Source organism: Chiloscyllium plagiosum, chromosome 21 (genome assembly GCF_004010195.1).
Source record: "Chiloscyllium plagiosum isolate BGI_BamShark_2017 chromosome 21, ASM401019v2, whole genome shotgun sequence".
NCBI lineage: Eukaryota > Metazoa > Chordata > Chondrichthyes > Orectolobiformes > Hemiscylliidae > Chiloscyllium > Chiloscyllium plagiosum.
Window position 1 is genome coordinate 22,077,533 of NC_057730.1, and position 16,263 is coordinate 22,093,795.

Consider the following 16,263-nt stretch of genomic DNA (forward strand, 5'->3'; position numbering starts at 1 on the left):
GGTCTTTGAAGAAGGAGGCCATCTGGGTTGTTCGGTATTGGAATTTGTCCTCCTGGGAGCAGATATGGCGGAGGCGAAGGAATTGGGAATATGGGATGGCGTTTTTACAGGGGACAGGGTGGGAGGAGGTGTAATCTAGGTAGCTGTGAGAGTCGGTCGGTTTATAGTAAATGTCTGTGTTGAGTCAGTCGCCCGAGATAGAAATGGAGAGGTCTAGGAAGTGGAGGGGGGGGTCTGAGATGGTCCAGGTAAATTTGAGGTCAGGGTGGAAGGTGTCAGTAAAGTGAATGAACTGTTCAGCCTCCTCGTGGGAGCACGAGGTAGCACTGATACAGTCATCGATGTAGTGAAGGAAAAGGTGGGGGGGTGATGCCAGTATAGCTGCGGAAGATGGACTGTTCCACATATCCGACGAAGAGGCAGGCATAGTTGGGGCCATGCGGGTGCCCATGGCTACTCCTTTGGTTTGGAAAGATGTGTTTGCAATGTTGATGTACAGCAACATTCATAACCATTCTGAAGAACAATTCCGAAAGGTGCACTACCAGCCCACTGTATTAAAATGAAGTCAAAATAATAAGACACTAAGATACAGTAACAGGAGTAGGCTATTCAATCCATCGAATCTGCTCCACCATTCAATGAGCTCATGGCTGACCTGGTAATCCTCAACTCCACTTTCCTGGCTTTTCCCCATAACCCATGATTCCCTTATTGATTTTTTTAAAAAGTCACATTTTTTAAATATCCAAGCCTTGAATATTCTTAAACAACAGAGCCTTGACAGCCCTCTGCAGTAAAGAATTTCATAAATTCACTATACTCCAAGAAGAAATTCTTCCTCATCTCCTTTCTTAAATGTGCAGCCCCTTATTCTGAGGTTAAGCCCTTTGGTCCTAGACACTTCCACAAGGGAAATAACCTTCCCACATTTACTCTGTTGAGCCCTCAAAGAACATTGCACATTTCAATAACGTCGTCCAATCTACTCAACCTCTCTTCATAAGACAGTCCCTCCATACCTAGTATCAGGTGAGTAAACCTTCCTTGGACTGCCTCCAATGATCTACATCTTTCCTTAGATAAGGGGCCCAGAACTGTCCACAGTATTCCAGCTGCAGTCTGACTAATGAGAAATTGAGGACTGCACTTGCTGGAGACCAGAGTTGAGCGTGTGGTTCTGGTAAAGCACAGCAGGTCAAGTAGCATCTGGGAGGGCTTTTGCTGAAATGTCATTCCTGATGAAGGGCTTATGTCTGCTCCTCGAATACTGCCTGACCTGCTGTGTTTTTCCAGCAGCACACACTCGACTCTAATGTCTTGTACAATTTTAGCAAAACTTCCCTACTTTTATACTCCATTCCTTAGAAATAAAGGCCAACATTTTATTTACCTTCTTTATTGTCCACTGAACTTGGAAACTAAATTTATATGATTCAAAGACGACTACTTTCTAATCTCTGTTCAGTAGCCCTCTGTAGTCTTTCTCCATTTAAATAATATTCACTTCCTCTTTTCTCCTCCCAAAGTGCATAACCTCACATTTCCCCACATTACATTCAAATGCAAACATTTTTGTCCAAGCACTTAACCTATATATCTCTCTGCAGACTGTGTGTGTCATCCTAAGCATGTTTTCCCACCTTTGTGTTATCTGCAAATTTGGTTGTAGCACATTCTCGTTCCTCATTAATATACATTGTAAATAATTGTGGCACCAGCACTGATCCCTATGGCACTCCACTAGGTTGTCATCCTAAAAATATCCCCATATTCCAACTCTTTATCTTCTATTAGTTCACAAACCCTCTATCCATGCTATTATACTACCTCCAACACCATGGGCTCTTACCTTATTAAATAGTCTAGCATGTGGTAGAGATAACACAATGTGGGAAAGCATGAGGTTATACATTTTGATAAGAAGAATAGAAGCATAGACTGTTTTCTAAACAGAGAAAGGCTTCGGAAATCTAAAATGAAAAGGGACTCGAGAGTCCTAGTTCAGGATTTTCTTAAGGTTAACATACAGGTTGAGGTGACAGTTAGGAACCCAAATGCAATGTTAGCACTTGAAATTCAAGAGGACTGGAATGCAAGAACAAAGATGTACTGCTGAGGCTGTACAAGTGTCTGATCAGTCCGTATTTGGAATATTGAGAACAGTTTTGGGCCCCATATCCAAGAAAATATGTGCTAGCTTTGGAGGGTGTCCAGAGGAGCTTACAAGACTGATAAATGAAGGACTTGCCTTTCGAGAAGTAGTTGAGGACTCTGGGTCTGTACTCAGGATTTAGAAGAAAAGCAGGTATCTGGTTAAAGCAACAGAATGAATGCATAAAAGACGTTTCCACTAGTAGGAGAGACTCAGGGTTAAGGGACAGCCCTTTAGAACTGAGATGAGGAGGAATTACTTCAGGAAGAGTGCAGTAAATCTGTGGAACTAATTGCCACAGAGAGCTGTGGACGCCAAGTCATGGAGTATATTTAAGACTGTAATAGACAGACTCTTGGTTAGTAAGGGAATCAAAGGTTATGGGCAGAAAACCAAAGAATGGAGTTGAGAAACATACCAGCCACGATTGAATGGCAGAGCAGATTCAATGGGCTGAATGACTCATTCTGCTCCTATATCTTATGGCCTGCGTACTAATCCCAATACAGCAGAGATAGTCACCTGGCTAAACCCAGTTGACAGGATAGTGTCTGATGTTTTGAGCCAGATCAGCCGGGAATCTTTGATGTTTTCGTGGCCTTGTACGCTCTGTAAGAGAGAAAAAAATATTACTTCCACACTCAGCAGAAAAAACAGTTGGGGAAATAACATTAATCCCGCCCCTAGATCCCAGATTTGAGCCTAAATCCCAGATTTTAGTTCTGTGTCAGAATTCTGGATCGCAACCCTGCCTGCACAAGTATCTCAAATCCCAGTCCCATCCCCAAACTTGGATCCCTGAGCCAAATTTCACCTCAAGATCCCAGAACCCTGCATCATTCCCAGATACCATCTATAGGCATTGCCCAATTGCCTAGCATGCAGCTGCTGCACTCTCTCTCTGCTTCCTGTTATCCTCAATAACAGTCCAACAATAACAGGCAAGCTTAGTCCACACTGACTGATCCCAGGTCAAAAATAAGTTGTCAGTTTTCCATCTGTATTTGTAAAGATTACTGTAATAGCAACAGAAAAAATCTGATCCTGCTTCACAGACAATCCAAGAGAGGACAAACAGGCAGACCTGCTGGCCAGAAAGAACTGGGCCCCTCTCACCTCAAACTATCAAGAAATTTGCCTATAAAATTTGTCATAGAATCTTACAGCATAGAGACAAGTCCTTTGGCCCAAACCGGCCCATGCTGACCAAAATGTCTGCCCAAGGTAAAATTGTTATCCTCTACTGTCCTTTTCCTTGTCCCACAAGCCCATATTTTTAATCAATTGTCACAATGTGACATCACTGACAAGGCCAGCATATGTTATCCAGCTCTGGCTCAATAATCCAGTGACATATCCAGGACATTTGGTGATGTGGACACTGGAACAATACACCCAATCCTTTGCTATGAGAAGGTTGTTGATTTAGAAGCCAGGGGATTCAATCCAGCTGTACTTATAACTTGAAACTGTAAGGCAAACTCCCTTGTCTTTAATAACACTGTACTGTTTGGACTTTCTTCAGGAAGTGCAAATTTGTACTGCTACAACAGTATGACCACAAGACAGTCCAAAGTACTCTTTGAAGTATGGTCACTGTTGTAATGTAGGATTCAACTGCCAATTTGCATACAAGTTTATCTCTGCCTCCCTCTTCTGATTTAAGACCAACCCCTTTGAGATTTTAATCTCTGCCTTGATCTTGGCTTTAACTTTTAGCAAAGAGTTCATAACCCATGTATTCTAGTTAGAATATAATTTTTAATTTTAGGAATTAACGTTAAACTGTAGAAATTGTGATAAACACATTGAAGCATCTTAAAATCTTGTGCACTTAAAAGGTAGGAGTCACGTTGCTTTAAGATGTTAGCAACCAAGAAGATGGGGTAATTAAAACTCTGCAGGCTTTAGTGTTTACCAGAACAGTTCAGAAGGTTACCCATGTTTCTGTAATAGAATCAAAATAGAAGAGGTGCAGCTAATAAAAACAGATATCATTAGCTAAGACAACCATGGTGATTGCAAAGCTCACAATAATGACAGTCCAGAGGGAGTTAGAGCCAAATTATATTTAAATGATTCATTAATCTGTAAAGGTCAGCTTGAGACTAGTAGGACAAGCTACATTGGTAAGGTCCACCAATTTCAAATTGACCTTTTCTTCTTCATTCAAAGGGAGTGGACATCCTTACTTACTCATTTCTAATTACCCTCGAGAAAGTGATAAGCTGTACTCTTGAACTTCTGCAGTCCACGTGTTGTAAGTACTTCCACAATACTGTTATGGACAGAGTTCCAGCTTTTCCCAATGACAGTGAAGGAGCAGCAATATAGTTTCAAATTTGGATAGTGTGGCTTGGAGGGAGGGGATGGTGGTCTTCCGATATAGTTGCTGCCCTTATCCTTCTAGATGTTAGAGATCATAGGTTTGGAAGATGCTTTCTAAAGACCCTTGGTGAGTTTTTTTAGAATGAAGCTTGCAAATGGGGGACACTGCTGTCACTGTACATCAGCTGGTAAGTAGTCAATGTGGAATTTATTAACTGAGTGTCAGTCAAGTTAGCTGCTTTGTCCTGAATGGTGTTGTGCTTTGAGTGTTGTGGGAGCTGCAGTCATCATACTCCTGACTTGTGTCTTGTTGATGGTAGGTAGCTTTTTGGATGGTGAATTACTCAGCATAGAATTCCTATCCTGTTACCTTCTCTTGTCACCACTGCATTTATGTGACTGGTTTAGTTCACTTTCTGGTGAATGAATGGTAACCCCCAAGATGTTGATAGTCAGGATTCAGCTACGATGATGCCACTGAATGTAATGGGGAGATGATTGGAGAGTCTTATAGGAGATGGTCATCACCCAGCAGTAACATGGTACCAGTGTCACTTGCCCTGCATCAAGCAAAGCCTTGCTGCAGGCAGACATTGAGTACTTCAGTATCCAAGGATAGCAAGTGGGGTTGAACATATCATCAGAGAACATCCCTATCTTTGATTTTATGCTTGAGGGAAGGTCATTGATGAAGCAGCTGAAGATGATTGGTTCTAGGAGGAACTAAGAGGTTTATTGCAGCTTGAAGCTGAGACAATTCTTTTATTATGGGATGTGTGTGTTTGTTGGCTAGTCCAGCATTTATTGCCCATCCCTAATTATCCTTAAGATGATAGGGAGCTGCTTCAGTCACTGGAGTGTAGGTACACTCTAAGGGCAGAGTCCAGAAAGTTAGGAATGATAAGTTTCTGGGAGGTATCAACTGTTCAATACAGCCAAGAGTTGGGGTAAAGAAAGCCCGCAAATAATATTTGTTCAGTATAGCTAGGAAACACTGGAGCACGGAGAAACTCTAGGGTGGTGCCAGCTGAATACAGCTGTCTGCAAAAAAGCTGGAACTGTGCCCAAGAGTAGATACTGGAGTGCAGTCTTGGGAATTAATTGGAATATAGGTTCAGGGGAAGCGACAAGGCTATCTGGACATGAACAGTTGCTGAGGTAGTCTGTGATGGACCGGCTTTGGAGGGAGCTTCAAAGTTCGATCTTTATGAAGCAACAGTGCTAACCACTGAACCACTATGCCACTTATATCTATATTTTAGATTGTCTTACTGTTGCAACTTGATATAGTAACATTTATTTTATTTAATAAAAGTCATGAAACATTGAGGTTTTATTCTAGTAAGTATCTGGAATGTCAAACTTTACCTATTTTAGACAAAAAAAAGTTACTGGTCCTCAACCAAAACAAATTTGGCAGTGATCATAATTTCAATGCCTATTTTTCCTTATTCCCCATGAAGCACAGTTGCTTCACAGCACCAGGGACCCAGGTTCAATTCCAGCCTCAGGCGACTGCCTGTTTGGAGTTTGCACATTCTGCTCATGTCAGCTTGGTTTTCCTCAGATTGCTCCAGTTTCCTCCCAAAATCCAAAGATGTGCAGGTTAGGTGAATTGGCCACACTAAATTGTCCATAGTATTCAGGGATGTGTCGGCTCCTTGCATTAGTCAGGGCAAATGTAAAGTAATAGTGTAGAGGAATAAGTCTGGGTGGGATACTCTTCAGAGGGTCGGTGTGGACTTGTTGGGCCTAATGACATGTTTCCACACTATTGAGAGTCCATGAAATTCTATAAAATAAATGCAAGCCCAAGATTACAATAAAGACAAATAGGCTACTGTTGGACATCAATCAATTCACAAGACACCCAACACACAGGAAACAGCCTCCAAAATAGAATTAAGTGGAAACTCTTCTCAAATAAATTAGCAAATTCAGGGCTCATTATGAAGAGATTTTGTTTCTTACTAATACAGACTTTGAAGGAACTGGCTTAATAATTAGATGGCTTCTAGTTTGTTTCAAAGTTATTTAAAACTATTTTTCCTGTCTCTGCTGTATCAAGCTTTGGACAATGGGAAAATAACAACCACCTCCTGTCTGAGTGGCAGAACAAAAGGTGGCTGTCGTTTTACCCACTATCTATCATCATCTACACCAGTAAAAAGAACCTGAACTACCTTTTGATAGCCTCATCTCTGCCAACAGCAGCACCTGGAAATTTGTGCTTAACATTTGAAGTGACATATAGATTAAACAAGGGTAATGTGTCAAACCTTTTCACGCAGCAAGTGTATGGAATGCACTGTCTAGAAATATGGTGGCAGCTGCTTCAGTTAAGGCATTCAAGGGGGCATTGAATGATTATTTGGATAGAAATGGTGTACAGAAATACGAGAAAAAGGTGTGAAATTGGCATTAGGTAGTAGAACCAATGCAGACACTATGGGCCGAATGGCCTCTTTCTGAACTGCAACAATTCTGTGATTGAGAGATGTTAGATTGCTGATTCGTTCTCAACAAATCCGATCCATGTTACAAATTTACTGACAGGCAGAAGAGAGTCTCTGACTCACCCTGCCTGCCCCTTCCGTGTCTCTATCTGTCTTCTCTCCCAAAAGGAGAAGCATGAAGGTCAAGAATGACTCTGGAAATGCCCATCAGGTGAGTTTTACTTACCAAGGAGGTCACAGTTGAAGCAAAAGGGAATAAATCCCAGGCAGAGTCAGTAACCCTTACTGAATTGTGAAGTCTGGGTTTGCTTGAAGTCAAACCATTTATTCTCCCTCATTACAATCTTTACTTTCAAATGAAATCTAAGGGTACCCAACATCACTAGAAGGAGATGAAGGATGAAACAAATAAAAAATCCACCAACAGATGGAAGCTATGTCGATTCACAGGTTGGGGAAACTGGGTGAGAGATGTGGCAGATCTGCATGGCATGTATTAATGGCACAGATCATGATTAAGGCATATCAGACTCACGGATCCCCGAATAGTAAAGCAACAACTCCATTACAGGAAACATTTGGGGGAAGGGGCTTGAACACAGCCAGAATGACGACTGTTTATATAGGGAGCTCTTATATCCAGCACTGCCCAAATACCACACATTCCAAGGGCAGCCGAGCCTGTTTCCCTAAATCCATTTCCATGACAACGCTTCCGGCTGAGGAGTTCGAGCTCTGTGCAACGTCAGCCCAGATCGAGGTCTGCAGAGAGCACCTCTTGCAAGGGTTTAGCTGCTATAAATGAGAAAACTCCAAGCTTACAGAGCATTAACCCCTGAGAGGCCTGGCCTCCTCTAGCAGCAGAACAGATAGTCAGGCTTAGTTTACTCAGAGACTGCTGCCAAATGTAAACATTCATACATCTGGTAAAAATTCTCTTCTGCAGTAAGCAAGCTTACTTACAGACTTATCATATGTCTGGTACGTCATCATGACAGCTCAGTCAGATCACCCATTTAGATCCTGGCTTAATTAATAGATTCCCCAAAAGTGTGGAAGCAAGTCATTCAGCCCATCAAGTCCATACCGACCCCTCCCCCAAAGAGCATCCATTCAGACCCACCCCTCTACCCCCACCCTGCACTTGCCATGGCTAATTGGTCTAGCCTACAATTCCATGGACACTATAGGCAATTTAGCATGGCCAATCTATCAAACCTATATATCTTTGGACTGTGGGAGGAAACCAACGTATACATGGGGAGAATGTGCAAACTCCACACACAGTCACCTGTGGTTGGAATCGAGCCCAGATCTCTGGCACTGTGAGGCAGCAATGCTAACGGCAGCCATCTCACCACCCCAACCTAACCTCCAAATGTCTTGGCAACATAAATTTACACCTACTCCCTATTCACCTCCCCCAGTCTGGGCCTGACTTACTCCTCTTATCCAACAATGCAAACACACACTATATTAAATTCAAACTAGGAGAAGCTCAATTCTAGTTTGTTTTGAAGTTGTTTAAAACTATTTTTCCTGTCTCTGCTGTATCAAACTTTGGACAATGGGAAAATAGCAACCACCTCCTGTCTGAGTGGCAGAACAAAAGGTGGCTGTCGTTTTACCCACTATCTGTCATCATCGACACTAGTAAAAAGGACCTGAACTACCTTTTGATAGCCTCATCTCTGCCAACAGCAGCACCTGGAAATTTGTGCTTAACATTTGAAGTGACATGTAGATTAAACAGGGTAATGTGTCAAACCTTTTCACACAGCAAGTGTATGGAATGCACTGTCTCAAACCAATCCTACTATTTAATTAGATTAGGATCGATGGGCAGGAAAAGGGCTGAAGCTGAATGGGGAATAGGAGAGGGTGGAGGAGGGTTCAACAGAAAAGGGGAAGGAGGTAAAGAGGAAGAGGTGGAGGGAAGATCCAGCTTATTAGTGTAACCCATTTCAGTGACATAGTTCCATTTTCTTATGTCCCATTAGATGTGTACCCCAGCCCAATACAGCCACAAAACTAACTGTGAAAAATAAAACAGGGCCCCTTATGTGAACTGAAGTCCAGAACCTTTCCAAAGGCTCATGCCTCTGATCAATGACTGTGAGAAGTTCTCATGAGAAGCAGTGAGCAACATTTCATCCATTAAAGGCAGGAGGGAGGAGGTCATTGGCACTCAGTGGATAGAACACAGCTCAGAATCCTAATACAAACCAGGTGTTTGGCACAGGAACATATCTTCACTAATCGCTGCCTAGGAGAGGGGGAGGAGGAGAAAGAGGGTGGCAATTGGAGGGGGAGGGAGTTTGGAGAAGGCTAGAGGCATTTTTAGATTAACACAGTACATCCACTGAGCCCCTGGAAATATAAAAGCCTGCTCACATTATTGATGCACAAAGAACAGCAGAATCAGTATTTGCAAATAGCTCAGTTACCCAGACTGACACAGTAATTTTTTTTGTGGTCTGAGACATGCAGAATTCTTGTGGGTTTCACCAATACTGCACAGCTTCAGTTCGAGCTGAGCCCCACCTTGTTATTCCATATTAGCTGCTTCAACCCTTTCACGTCTGGGTCAGTTTCAGAAATCAACCCTTCCCTGGCAATGGGCACAAATCAAATTCCTGAAGCTCCAACTCAGAAGGGTTTATAAGGAGAGAAAATCTACATCCCTTGAGACCATAACAAAAGTCAGTGTATAAGAAGCTTTACTGTTTATTTAATCTGTACTGTACCTGCCTGGGAGTGTGTAATGGGGCGATATAGAGGGAACCTTACTTTGTATCTAATCTGTGCTGATGCTGCTGAGAATATTGCATGGGAGAGTGGAGAGTTTTACTCCATATCTAACCAGTGTAGGGCATGCTACACATGATCAGTGTTAACAATGGAACATTACATTGCTAATCACTCCCAACTCTGAGAATTCAAAGTTAATTAAATAATAGGTGTAACATGAAAACTTGCAGAATGAAGAATGACTCTACAATAGTTTTGCCTATGTCTTTTGACTCTGTGTTTATTCTATTCACACATGATGAAACAAATAATTGGATACATTTATTCAGTTATGGGATGTGGATGTTGCTGGTAAAATTAGCATTTATTGCCCACCCTCAAGACCGAGTCATCTTCTTGAACAGCTGCAGTTCATCAGATGTAAGTACACCCACATTGCTGGTAGGGCATGAGTCCCAGGATTTTGAAACAACAACAATGATGGCTCAGAAAGATATTTCCAAGTAAGGATTATACATGATCACAAGGAGAAATTGCAGTTCATATGCTGTTCTTGCTCTCCTGGGTAGTAGTGATTACAGGTGTTCAACAACTCAAGAAACCTTTGAGAGTTGATACAATGCATTTTGTAGATGGTGCACATGCTGCCAATACCTGCTGCTGGTGAAGGGAGTGAATGTTAAGGTGGTAGATGGGTGCCAAATCAAGCAGGATGCTTTGTCTTGGATGGGCTTTAGCTAGAGTATTTTTGGAGCTGTACTTTTTCAGGGAAACAGAAAATATTCTATCAAACTCCTGGATTGTACCTTGGAGATAGCATTTAGACTTTGGAGGTCAGTAGAATTCCTCAACGTACTCAGAAGAATTACTAATTACTCAGAAGTATTATTAAGGATTACAAATTGGCATAGGCTTGGTAGGCCAAAGGGCTTATTCCTGTGCTGTATTGTAGTGTCATGTAGAATTTCCCAACTCTTTAGCCACTTTTGCAGTTTTTACAGGTGTATAATAACGTCTCCAAGATGATGATGATAGGAAATTTGAAATGGTAGTGTATTAAATGTCAAGGTGGTATTTGGATTCCCTGTTGCTAGAGCTGGTCATAGCCATGCCACCTAAGTACCAGACAACTTGACACATTAAGTGCTAAACCGAATGTTGTCCATGCCTTGCTGTATGTGGCACTGACTGCTTCAGTAATCTGTTCAATCATGCACAATACTGAATGCTAAACATCAAACATATCCACTTCTGTGTTGAAGAAACGTTATTAATGAAGATTGGTGAAAACAAATCAGACCTAAGGCACTACATCAAGGAACTTCTTCAGAATTGTCCTAGGACTCATGAATGACCTCCAACAACCACAACCATATATTTTTGTGCTAGGTTCAATAAGTGAAGTTTCTCCATTGTTATTAATTCCAAGGAGCTATAGTTAATTATGCCATGCTTAGTTGAACATTACATTGATGTCAAAGTGGTCACTCCCAACACACCTCAAATTCATATCTTTTACCCATATTTTGGTCTAATAGATTAATGTAATATTTTATTGTGTAGATGAAGGAAGTTAGCATGCTCTCTGTTTTGTGTTAGTCTTTTCTCATTGTCAGCCTTTATCACTGGTTAGCAGTCACTCAAAAAAGCAAACGTTTAACTCTATCTCTGATTGTACACAGGTTCTCCAGCATCAGGTCCTCTGTTGTGCCTTATGGCAGCACAAAAATCAGGTCCCTTGCACTCCTTGGATAAAGCCTGAGGAATCTGGAGGAAGTTTGGACCCAGACAAATCCTGTGCAGCCCACCATCATGTGGCACGCATGAACCAATCTCTCAGCTATTGGCAAATAGCTACACTAAAGTTGTCGATATCTTGGGGGAGTTGAAAGTTAAGGAAGTAAACCCTAAGAAAATCTGGACGTAGGTTTGCTCGCTGAGCTAGAGGGTTCATTTTTCAGCCGTTTTGTCACCATTCTAGAAGCATAGCATGCAAACTGGAACTTTATCAAAAACATTGACTTGGATCCCATTTACCACCCCCTAAGAAAAAGAACAGGAAATGATATCACCACAGTAAATGATGTTACCAACCCAAGGAAACCAAAACACACATATAGAAAGCGGGCCATACCACCAATGCTTCATCTGGAGGCTCACTGATTATGTTACCTAGTATGGTGATGAAACATCTGAAAATGAACCTTCCAGTGCAGCAAGTAAACCTACATCCAGAACCTCAACCTGAGCTATAAATCTTCTCAAAATTCTAAGAAAATCTTTCTGGCAACTCTGCAGCCAAGATAGCATTAAAAATAGCTTTTTCCATTGCTTTCGACCCAAATGGGGAAGTTGACAATGGATTTTGACATTCATGCAGCCAAGAACTCTAACATTTTATCCAGACTGGCACTCTGAGCAAGACATTCCAATTTCACCGCAGACCAACAAATGGTGTAAGGGACCACACAACCCCACAGTTGGACAGTACCCCAAGTTAGTGGGTTGGGTAGACTGCAAGTATAAGTTGCTTATAGAGTCATAGAGATGTCCAGCACGGAAACAGACCCTTCGGTTCAACCAGATATCCCAACCCAATCTAGCCCCACCTGCCAGCGCCCTGCCAATTCCCTCCAAACCCTTCCTATTCATATACCCATCCAAATACCTCTTAAATGTTGCAATTGTACCAGCCTCCACCACTTCCTCTGGCAGCTCATTCCATATACATACCACCCTCTGTGTGAAAAAGTTGCCCCTCAGGTCTCTTTTATATCTTACCCCTTTCATCGTAAAACTATGCCCTCTAGTTCTGGACTCCCACACCCCAGGGAAAAGACTTTGTCTATTTATCCTATCCATGCCCCTCATGATTTTGTAAACCTCTATAAGGTCACCCCTCAGCCTCTGACGCTCCAGGGAAAACAGCCCCAGCCTGTAGCTCAAATCCACCAAGCTTGGCAACATCCTTGTAAATCTTTTCTGAACCTTTCAAGTTTCACAACATCTTTCCAATAGGAAGGAGACCAGAATTACATGCAATATTCCAACAGTGGCCTAACCAATGTCCTGGACAGCCGCAACATGACCTCCCAACTCCTGTACTCAATACTCTGACCAATAAATGAAAGCATACCAAATGCCGCCTTCACTATCCTATCTACCTGCAACTCCACTTTCAAGCAGCTAGGAACCTGCACTCCAGGGTCTCTTTGTTTAGCAACACTCCCTAGGACCTTACCATTAAGTGTATAAGTCCTGCTAAGACTTGCTTTCCCAAAATGCAGCACCTCGCATTTATCTGAATTAAACTCCATCTGCCACTTCTCAGCCCATTGGCCCATCTGGTCCAGATCCTGTTGTAATCTGAGGTAACCCTCTTCGCTGTCCACTACACCTCCAATTCTGGTGTCATCTGCAAACTTACTGACTATGCCTCCTACATTCACATCCAAATCATTTTTATAAATGACAAAAAGTAGTGGACCCAGCACCAATCCAAGTCAGGATCCGAGGATATAGCTGCCGGTGTGAGCTGCCCTCACACCACACCAAGATCGAATCAGTGTGCCCTTCTTTGTTCAGCCAGTCATTGGAAGTAAAATGACAACGTCTTGCTTATAGGTGATACCTGTTAGATGAAAATTAACGTTTGCAATGCTATAATGTTTCTCACAACCTTTGCTTGCCATTTTAGTGGAAGAGTTACCTCAATGGGCTTGGAGAATGTTGTTGCTTAGAAGGCCCCTAAATTATGGAACCAAATTGTGCATTGTGTGCTGTGAACATCAAGTAATCCTCCTGGCCTAAGGACAGTGTCTGTGAAGGTTTGTCTGCTCTAATTGATGCTTGGAGCTTAGAATCCCTTAAGTTGACTGAATCGAATACACCAGGCAAGCAAAAGCAAAGAAAAAAGTCAACCCTTCAACTGAAGCAGAGGCTGAAAATCATTAGGGCATGGATAGGGTGAATAATCAAGGTATTTTTCACAGGGGTGGAGTCGTCGAAAATTAGAGGCATAGATTTAAGGTGAGGGGGAAAGATTTGAAAATGATGTGAAGGGTAACTATTTCATGCAGAGGGTGGTGCGTGTATGGAATGATCTGCCAGAGATGGTGGGGGAGGCAGGTACATCACAACATTTAAAAGGCATCTGGAATGGTTCCATGAATAGGAAGGTTTTAGAGGGATATGGGCCAAATGCTGGAAAATGGGACTCGGTGAAATGGAATATCTAGTCAGGGCAGATAAGTTGGACAGAAGGGTCTGTTTCCCTGCTGCGAGACTCTATGGCAAGCTGAACCATCAGGAGCATGTGCACTGGTTTGACAGACAACTTGCAGCTGGCTGAAAACATGCTGTTATCAACAGGAAGCTTGATAGGCTGAACATTAACTTGGCTTCTCTGCATGAAACAAGGTTTGCTGAAAACGAATAACTAAAAACGAACATTGCACATTCATCTGACAGAGGAAGGAGTTCAGAAGAAAACCACAAGTAGGGCGTAGATTTTACTGCAAGGAACCTGCTTTTCACAAATGAGGAATCCCACCTGCCAAAACAAATAGTTCAGAAATATATTCTCTCGACCTGTCTCACAACAGGGTCAGTTAACCTCATGATTATCCATGCTCCAATGCTGTGCTTTAGTACAGAGGTGAAGGACCACTCCTACAAGGATCTTGACATGGTTGTCAGCAAAGTCCTTATGCCAGAACATGTTTACTGTACCATTTCAACGTGCAGTAGGTGTGGGACCAAATTACATAGCTCTCTTGTCTTGGATATCATGGCTTAGGAAAGATACAAAGCCACAAGAAACCCTGGAAATATCCAAAGTCAGGACAGTGATCAGGTTCAGCTTGTGCATCACCACTCGTGATTGTCTGAATAGCATATTAAACACAGGTTAGAAAGCTAGCGTTGATGCTTTTCAGTTCAAAGCAGAAATACTATTCTTCCACCAATGTCAGCCACATTGCCTACCCAGATAGGAAAACACTTCCTCGATTTGACTGAACATGTCCTCTCATGCATTCCCACATAAAATGGATCAACAAACTTGTATTAAGACACCATTTACAGGAATGCACTCTCAGCAGGAGGAAAGCAAGAGCAGAATATCACAGACTGATATGATCATTGATGCCAAGCTATCTGTTCTAATTAATTCCAAGACAGATTGAGTAAAGGCTCAAAATACTCTAAGAGTTGATTGTAGTGAAGCTGAACAGACTGCTAGAGTATGCACCAAATCTGCCAGTCACAACGTTATTAGAATAGCCAGATGTCCTTCCACACACAGTATGTGAGGCATACGGTGGGCTCTAAAAGGGCAACAGGTGCAGCAGCAAAGAAAACAGATCCACTCAAAAACAAGGTTTGGGTTGGGTCATTAATTCATGAGAGGTTTATAAAATCATGAGGGGCACGGATAGGGTAAATAGACAAAGTCTTTTCCCTGGGATGGGGGAGTCTAGAACTAGAGGGCATAGGTTTAGGGTGAGAGGGGAAAGGTATAAAAGAGACCTAAGGGCAACTGTTTTATGCAGAGGGTGATGCATGTATGCAGTCAGCTACCAGAGAAAGTGGTGGAGGTTGGTACAATTGCAACATTTAAAAGGCATCTGGATGGGTATATGAACAGGAAGGGTTTGGAGGGATATGGGCCAGGTGCTGGCAGGAGGGACTAGATTGGGTTGGGATATCTGGTTGGCATGGACTAGTTGGACCAAAGGGTCTGTTTCCGTGCTGTACATCTCTATGACTATGTGAAGACTACTTTTATTTTCTGGACTGTGGACTAAAGATAATGGGTAAAGATACAGTTGTAAGCCAAGGGACCTGGAAGATGTTGTAGTTTTTTTTAGAAAAGAATGAGTTGCTGGAACACAGCTGCATCAACAATTTGTCTCATTCAAATGAGGAAGTATGTCAGACACCTTAGCTCCATGGATGCTTGATGACTCTGGGAATAATGAGACTTGATTTCCAGTGCATTAGCCCAGGTAGTCATTGACAACTGAGTAAAACATTACCCTTGGAGTCATACAAGAGGGAGAACAGAGTCAGCAAGGAAGCGCTCAGAGCTTGCAGATCATGGAAAAGCTGAATATCAAACCTCGGGTGGAAGAGCTTGGCAAAACTATTGACTCTTTTGTCACAGGCAAAGCTCAGGATGTCGAGTTCAACAAGCATGAGAAACCAATGCCCCTACAGAGTCTGGAGAAACTTCTGCAGCTGTCCTGTACAGAGTTGGCAGTGATCAGGACTGGCATGACACAAAGATGATGATCCTGTATGAAAATGAGGCAACTAACAGCGCTTTAGATGTACCAACTCCGCTCCCACCCAAGACAGTAGAAATTTAAGAAAGTGGCTCACTGTCACCTTCAAGGGCAATTGGGGATGAGGCAATAACTGCTGACAGAATATGAAGAATACAGACACAGAAACTGACTACTGGGAGACAGTCGCTGACAGTCACGACCTCTGAAGGATAACTGTTCGGAAGGGTGTTGGAAGATGCAAGCCGGAACAAAAAGGGCCCAGAGAAAACAGAGCTCATTGAAT

The 16,263-nt window shown here is 42.4% G+C and overlaps 1 protein-coding gene across 1 annotated transcript in view; it reads right to left on the bottom strand.

The window, feature by feature from the left end:
* LOC122560634 (coronin-7-like) overlaps nucleotides 1-16,263 on the bottom strand; it is a 172,057-nt gene that overhangs the window by 109,888 nt on the left and 45,906 nt on the right. Inside the window, exon 8 of the mRNA XM_043711484.1 lies at nucleotides 2,678-2,764. Within this exon, the coding sequence (XP_043567419.1) occupies nucleotides 2,678-2,764 (87 nt within the window). The remainder of the gene's footprint in view (nucleotides 1-2,677; nucleotides 2,765-16,263) is intronic.